This window comes from Ornithodoros turicata, chromosome 5 (genome assembly GCF_037126465.1).
Source record: "Ornithodoros turicata isolate Travis chromosome 5, ASM3712646v1, whole genome shotgun sequence".
In the NCBI taxonomy this organism is placed as follows: domain Eukaryota; kingdom Metazoa; phylum Arthropoda; class Arachnida; order Ixodida; family Argasidae; genus Ornithodoros; species Ornithodoros turicata.
The window spans coordinates 83555771-83564110 of NC_088205.1; the positions used below are offsets into that span (position 1 = coordinate 83555771).

General features: G+C 46.7%; 1 protein-coding gene across 2 annotated transcripts; it reads left to right on the forward strand.

Annotated features, from left to right (window-relative positions):
* The first annotated feature begins 1164 nt into the window (after positions 1 to 1164).
* On the forward strand, positions 1165 to 8154 carry LOC135395066 (phospholipase A2 inhibitor-like). 2 transcript variants are annotated; one of them, XM_064626264.1, is made up of 3 exons: positions 1165 to 1311; positions 4238 to 5336; positions 7378 to 8154. In XM_064626264.1, the coding sequence occupies exons 2-3, from the start codon at positions 4252 to 4254 to the stop codon at positions 7655 to 7657; spliced, it is 1365 nt and encodes a 454-aa protein (XP_064482334.1). In that variant the 5' UTR covers positions 1165 to 1311; positions 4238 to 4251; the 3' UTR covers positions 7658 to 8154. The 2 variants fall into 2 exon arrangements, with proteins under 2 accessions (XP_064482334.1, XP_064482333.1); XM_064626263.1 differs by lacking the exon at positions 1165 to 1311 and adding an exon at positions 1881 to 2114.
* The last annotated feature ends 186 nt before the right edge of the window (positions 8155 to 8340 follow it).

Sequence of the window (8340 nt, forward strand, 5' to 3'; positions counted from 1 at the left end):
GTTTCCTTTGGATTTCGCTTCCGTCACCGGTAATCGGGCGCATCTAGAAGGGGGAGGGGGTCAGGACATCCTCCCCTCAATTTCTGTCTCTACATAGTGTATAATTGACTTAGATTGTGTATCTACCATGCTGGCCAAGGCTGGACCCCCCTCTCAGAAAAATCCTGGATCCGCCCCTGCCGGTAATGGCTGACTGCTGCTACTGGACACCCTTTTGCCTATGCTTTGGAGGACATGGCTGAAGAAGTAATCTCTCGTTTGTATGAAGACTAGCACGAGCCAACTCCCACGTCTATTATACAATACTTTAGAACAGTCCCATAACAGCTAGTTAGCCTCGAACTAAAAAAACAGTTTCGGCAATAGAAAAATATTTTTGGTTATGTGGAAACTTTATGTAGGGAGGAAGATTTCACCCCCAAATGCACTACCGAAGGTACGAGCCCTCTGAAGTCAGACGTGCATCTCCATGGAGGAACTCGCTGAACGCTACTTGGCGGCATTTTGCACCGCGTGTACCGTACGGGAAAATGCGATAGAACGGAGTCCTTCACTGGGTGAGGCTTTCCATCAGTTTCGTACCAAGAAAACATCCGTTTTAAACATGCATCGGATTTCCCATGGGCGTACCCAGGATGTTTTCCAAGGGAGAAAGGGTAAAGCGTGCAAACACCCCCACCTCTTTTCCTGGAGGCGTAAGTTGCGGACTATGCGGGTGTTCCGAAGTTCCTACTATGACATCTGAGAATAATCATTACGGCCTGTGATTAAAGAGCATAGAGTGACCTTGGGAGGTCCAGGGGGGGGGGGGCACACCCTGCTTTGCCCCCCTCTCGGTACGATCATGGGGTTTCCCTCCCTCCCTTACCCACTTCGAGAAAGAAACCGTCCCTTTCCCCAAAAAAATAGAAAGTGAAGATCTGAGTTTGAGTTTGATTATAGAAAAAAAAAAAAAAAAAAAAGGAAGATATTGAATTCGTCACTGACGAATTCTGCTACTCCCACAAACGAAATGAAATGAATGAAAGGAGAAGGAAAACTGAAAAGCACACTGAACAGTGAAAGTGAAGATCTGGATGTGCCCCATGCGCGATAGTTGATCCCGAAATGAAGAGATTAACCCGTGCGTAATACATTGCTGCGACAGTGCAGCTGAAAAGCGCAGATTACAGCAGGTGTTGTGTGGAGAACATCTGCGTCGTCCATTTATTCTTGAGTAGCTCACGTGCAACACGTACGCGTTATATCTGGATATCGATATTTTGCGAGACGATACATGAGTTGTGACCAACTCTGTGCAAGGACAACCGGGTAAGTCACCGTAACCTACGTCAACTTTGCTTGGCAGTTTTCTTGGAGGCAAAGCAACCATGACGGCGTCAGCAAGTAAAGCCTATCTTTTTTTTTCTCTCTCTCTCTCTTTTAATATTGACAACGAGAAAAGTCACATCTCGTCGTCCGTAGACTCTGGGTTTTACCGTCACGTTTGCTAATCACAGCGCTTGCCTTTTGGCAGTTCTTTCAATATGTTTGCAATTGGGACAAGCGTTGACACTTATTCCGACGGGATGGTCCCGTGGCCATGCATCACTTCCAGAGCCTGGCACGTGTTCAACCTTCCTTTCCTATAACCCGAAAAAAATCAGTTTTCCTCTCAAATTGTTTAGCGAAGATCAGGACATCCGGACCCCCTAAATCCGCCCCAGGTGGTGGTGATGGAACTGCTTGCCTCTTCCCCTACTTTTCCTCTTCCATAATATTCTTCTGGATAGCAACAGCCAATCAGGCGGCTCACTGACTTCAATAGGACGACGGAAAATTCACACAGTCCATCTACTTTTTTCCCATGCACGTGCTTTCGCAGTACGTCTAGTGGTCCAACCATAGACGTTCTCGATTGATCAGGAAATTCACTGCGCTGTAGCGATCACTCTGCGACGCGCAATATTTCCTAGCTGTATGAAATAAGAAGAGTGACGTCACTTCACACATGTACACAAGTGTGAGAGCGAGCGATAATTCCTGCAGCTATCGGCGCGTTCCCAAAGCAACGGCTGCTATACTTTGACCCAAAAGAACAAGAAAACTGCATGCGGCACTAAAGACGCAAATGTGTGAGTGTTTTGCTTTCGTTTGCGGATCTTTTTGTTGTACTTATGAAGTACATCTTCTGTGTCATCGCAATGCGGTACACAGGTGTGGTTCACTTATCCTACGTGAGGCTTTTTCTCGCACTATAGGGCTATAAGGAAAGCACACTCTAGATATGTGCATTTAATAAAAGCTGGTACGGAGTATGAAAAGCATTCAACGGGCGAGCACTCCCGGAGATTTTATTTTCAGAAGAAGAAATCTGAATTCAACACAAATTTACCCAATGAAACTCGAATCGCAATTTCAAATATATGAACATCGTCCGAGAGCGCGTTGACACTGTGTCGGGTGTTGTGTTGACACACTTCTACCTCAAAAGTTCCAAGTACATCGTAGTTTGTATCGCTGCACGTCTCACTCCTCGGTGGTGAGAAAGGAATTATTTTTCCATTGACATTTTTAACGAGTGCTTATGAAGTGCAATAATTTCAATTTCAACGGACACCAACGCAATGTGTTGTTTCTCGAGGAATCCCTTGAACCAAGGGACATACAAGATGAAACAAATCAGGAATGTATGCTTTTTAACCCTCTCCCTTTTTCATTCATCACATCATAATTAGAACGTCAGGTAGCGAACAATGGAACAATGCATTGAGATCATATCTGACAATCGCAGTGCATAACATCTGTGCGTACGGGTACTTTGAATATATATTTATTTATTGTTGCACTCCAAGGGCCTTGCGGCAGAATCGAAATTGCTCATCGAATATCGCTCACTTCGAACTGCTGAGGAGTACACAAGTAGTTGCCGTTCTGACTCTCGTCAACGCTGTATTTTCTTCTTCTAAAGTGGCCCTACCAAACACAAAAGACATCTACTGCATGTATGCCCTTTTTTGCGTACCCGTTCGATACGTGAGCACTTAATTGATTGAAAAGCACCGTTCAAAAGTGCGCAAGGTACAAGTACGAGTAACGGAATGGTGATCCCAGACAGGGAAAAGGGAACGAAAGGAAAACACATTCTCTTATCGTCCCCTTTTCATTATCATTCCGTTGCATCTCTCCTGCTTCCTATAGCTCTACCAGACAGCTCTACCTTTAGTACACGAGTACTTGGTACAGGTACTTCCCATCACTGGTTGACAGACAAATCTTCCTTATCCGCAAAGACTGTGAAAATGAATCAAAACGGGACTACAATGAGGAAGGAAATAGTATACCGTTTCTGTTCCCGTTACCATTACCGTTTCCCTTCCCTGATTATATCGCCATTCGGTGTTACCGGAACATGTTGTTTCGCAGTTGAGTACAGTGAACCCCCGATAATGTGACATACGCGCTTTACGACCATACTCCTGGGGAACAATGCAGTGAAACCTGTACAAATCCCCCCCGTTAATATGACAATTCCGCATTATGACCAAAATTTTTCGGGAACGACCATGGTCATAATAACGAGGGTTCACTGTAAATCGAAGCTGGGATTTCAGGAACAACTAACGTAAAAGTCGTAGAAGGGTAGAAAATCCGGTAAGGAAAGTGCCTCGGGACGAGATATTTTGAACAGAGTGAAGACGTGAGTAGGGATGAACAGAGTACGCGCCAATTGGATGTTGGCGTTGGGCATCGAATGTGACCATTGTGGGGCCACCTAGACGATTATAAAGATAGGAACGTGCGAATGTGAACGTGTACAATGCCAAGTAAGACACCGCTTTATTCGTGTCACGTTTCTGAATAATTCCTATAGTCCCAGCTTAATCTAGGGTACGCGAAGTAACCGATGGGTACGAGCCGCTGGTTATGTCTTGGACCAGAGGTGGGCCCAGACACTCACTTAGGGGTTCTTTGTTGAAACGGGGGAGGGGAGCCCCCCCCCCCCCCCCCCCCCCCCCCGTCCGGGTTCTCTGCTGCTTGGAATATCGACACATGTTATGTCGTACTCGAGTATATCGGTCCGCGACCCATCGAGCTGAATACATACGGCTACTATAAGGGGGCCTGATATGAACTGTTTCTGAGAAGGATATAGAAAGGCATAGTACAGAATGGGATCTCGGTGGCATGTGACCATAGTTGCCGTGATCCGATGGACCGAAATTACGGTAGCTAATTGACATTTAATTTAATCCAGATTTTTCGAGCACTATGGACTACAGCGGCACTGTACACCTCCTCCTCATCTTGGCCCGCTTCTCTTTTACGACAAGCAACAACGTAGATGCTCTCTGCAAAGAATGCAGGTGCACCGGAGTCCCTGTCACCGATGTCGACTGTGAACGGAAGGGACTGACCAGAGTCCCAGGGGGCAGCACGTGGCCCCGGAATGCGCGTACAATGAATCTCGCATCCAACTTTATCGTCAGCCTTTCCGTCCTGGAAAAATCCAACATAACCAAGCTGGATGTGCACCATAATAAGCTGAAAGATATTGAGCCCGACGTCTTCGAGCATTTCCCTCACTTGGAATTCTTAGACCTTAGCAACAACGCCCTGGGTACCTTACACATGAACACTTTCCGCTCTCTGTCCAACCTCAAGGTCCTCAACATCAGCCACAACGAAATCCGGACCCTTCCTTCGGAAATATTTTACCCCCTCGTTTCCCTAGAAAAACTTCGATTGGGCCACAACCCGTTGAGATATATGGACAAGGCGTGGTTTACAAAAGTGCCCAAACTCCACTTCTTGGATATGTCGTCTATTGATGCGCATGCGCTGCCGGAAGGAATCTTTCACTTAACAGATTTGACGCAGTTAGTGATGACCGGCAACGAGTTTGACGAAATCCCGTCTGCTCTCCGTAGCGCAAAACGCTTGAAGTCATTGGACGTGTCGGACAACCCGGTGTCCATGTTGACTATTGCCTCTTTCTTTAAACTGAAAGAACTGGAAGAAATCTACATAACGAACATGCCGCAGTTGGAGAGTGTAGAAGCTGATACATTCGTGACGCAGGAGAAGCTTCGTGCCCTGCATCTTCATAACAACCCCAATCTAGAGGAAGTTGACGTGGAAGCCTTCGGGATATTCTGGAGGATTACGGAAGACACCAACTGGACCTTAAGGCAGCTTCATCTCCAAGATAACAACATGAAGTTCTTGAGCGAAAACACGGCGCCCTGGGACGAGATTGAGGTGCTCGATCTTCAGGGTAACCCTTGGGCGTGTGAATGTACTAATGCGTGGATGAGGAAGCTAAACCTGCATCAGGAGCTTACTGTCAGGCTAAGGTAAGACAATGTTCTCTGTCGTCAACCAAGACGTTATGTTTGACAAGTGCTTTGTCCCATGCCGAACCAGCGTCGTGTTCGTGTATTGCGATACCTGTGGCAGAACGTATGTCGGCCAGACAGCATGATGCCTAAACGGATGTTAGGATCCGCGAACATGCCAACTCCCTAAAATCAGGTTCCGGCAGCACCCCTGTTGCGAATGTAATTGTTCTCCGCTGCTCGAACGGACAAATGCTTTAGGAGACAGAGAAATCAAAGGACAAGATAGAGTTTCGAGGCCTTCCTTATCTATAGGCAAAGAAATACCACTGCATCAGTGCCCCTTCCATAAACTTGCATCCAAAAGAGGTGGGTTATCTCCAGAATAGTTATGGCCTAGTGCTTTAGGGTAACACCCGTTTTTACTCGCCCACTTGCATTGGCGTTGGATAAATCAGGATCCACTTCTCTCATGAGGTTCCTTGAAGGGACATCTCGACACCATTGTGGATGGGAGGGGCTTTACCATATATGCAAGGTAGCTAGCTTTCTTCTGTGCCTTTTGAATTGAATTGAACTTATTTAAACTTTACAAAGCTTATTGGGTAGTACAGTACATACAAGTGGAGGACCCAGAGGGAATAGGTAAGAGAGAAGGTAATTGAGAGGGTAAATTTTGAGAACAGGTTGTCTGTCCTTGCTTGACCGTGTCTTCGGTGCCCTTCACCATGGGTAATTGCTATTGTTGATCGGGACGCGTATACGCGGCCTGTCGACTTCTTCATTCCCGTGGATGCCACAGTGTCCCGGAATCAACTGTATGGATACCTCGTAATCACTGCAGTGCGTAGACGGCTCATTTCCTGGAGGTTGGTTGTAGCTACCTGAGCCAGGGATCCACGAAGATCCATATGTGTAGTACATTGCAGAGCATGCTTTGGAATCGCAGTATACCACCAAGCTACGATGATGAGTGGATGGGATATTTCTGAGGAATAGTAAGATGGGCATGAACACGTTGAGAATGTGCGATGCGGTAATCGGTACTTATGAGTTACTCAGTCATTAGGAATGTTAAAGCCGCAATAACGACAGATATATTCTGATGATGAAATGGGGAGGATTGAGTGGAACGCTACCCCATAGCTAGGGGGTCCAATATGAGTGGTGACATTGATAAGTGATGACGATGAGAGATGACGGGAATGATCGGAGCGGCGATGGCGATCCTGATCGTGATGGTGGGAATGTCCGAGAGCGCGCTGTTGGGGTCACACCGTCACAATGAGTCCTTTAGGCCTGTCGCCTCAAAAAAGCCAACTGCATGACGTAAGGCCGCCCTGGAGTGGGCCACGGTGTCCCAAGGGCCGAGGATGCTCGACAAGTTGAAGGGGCGGCAGCCAAGGGTGGCAAACAGTCACTGCAGTGTACGCCTCTCGTTGATATATAGGTCCGACAGCGGTAAAGCAGCAGTCGTGCATTGAGAACTGGCAGATCCATCCGTGAACGCTGCCGAGTGCTCATTATATCTGCTCGGTATCGTGTAAATTGCTGTTCCAAAACTGAGGTTGCTGTCTGAACCTTCCGGCCTTTCAGCCCAAGAATAGAAAGAGGTATTGAAGGGGTCGGGAACGTCCACGGTGGCCTCACAGGCACTATGTGGCTGGGAGGGCTTCACTCTAGCGATGCACAAATGATCAAACCACTGCAACAATAAACTCGCAAATTACCCTTAGAATAACCCCCCGCCATGACAGACCACTAGGTAGAGGGTGAGTGCTATAACAAGGGCTACGTCTACGTCTTACTGCTATCCTCTGCGTAGAGATACACATCTATCACTCCGCTGTCGTTGGACTACAGGATATATTTTGAAACAGTTTATTTGTAACGATATATTTTCATGGTGGATTCTTGAGCGATTGTGTCTTGGGCGGGGATTTTTGCGCGGTTTATTATAATATATTTTGAAAGAGTTTTTCTTAAAGGATTTATTCTTAAAGATTTATTAGTGTAACCTCCCTATTGTACTCACCCCTTCCTATTTACTTCCCCCCAGGTGTGCAAGTCCCGCAAAGTACGAAGAGACGTCCCTGCTGGACGCTCCCGAAGAACTCTTCGAATGCCACCACGTTGAAGACCTTGAGTATCACAGAGAGAACATTCACGCCGCTGTGCTCGCTCTACTCATCGTAACCGTGCTGGGTATGGCGCTCGTATTTGTCTGTGTAATGAGGAGAAGACACGGAGTATTTTGTGGAAGACAGAAACACAACGGAAGTGTCTATTACGTCAAAGCGCACACAAACCCCCTGGACGCGGCTGCGGATAATTTTTAAAGTCCGCTTCGCGTCCACTTGTGTTTTCAGGACCATCTAGACACTGTCATGCTTCTTCATAGAGACACTCAAGAAGGATAGTGTTGCGGAATGAGGGAAGGCTAAAGACTTCCGACAACCTCAAGAAGGTGGTGGCATTACAATTGGTGGTTGAGTGGGTCACCTTATGGCCGCACTAGAGACCTTATAGAGCGTTAATTCTCACAAATGTCAACTTTTAAATGCCGATACAAGTTCCTGTTGGTGCGCTGACGCAGTTGACAGAAAAATGATCGAGAAAATGGCCCCGGAAAAACGGCGGGCGCTTTCCCTTCGCTAGTATACCTGTATATAGTCCCCTTTAAGGGCACATTTCTGGGGAACCGACGTAAATGGCCTCCAAACCTGCTGTTTTTTCCCCGAGGCCATTTCCTCGACCACTTTTCTGAAAACTATCAGCGTACCAATGGGAGCAAGTGTTGTCCTTGTACCTTTAGTAATTAAAAAGCTCAAGGCGACCCACTTTACCAATGTATAACCAACTAGTGTAGTTAAAAAGAATTCCCCGATTTAAAACAGTTCTGATCACAGTCAGCGCAGTGGTTACACACAAATAGTCCTGAGCTGACCTATACTACACCGTGAAAAGTAAAAAATTGACTCCACGCCATTCATTTCACAAATTGTAATTGGGAGCTTCGTGC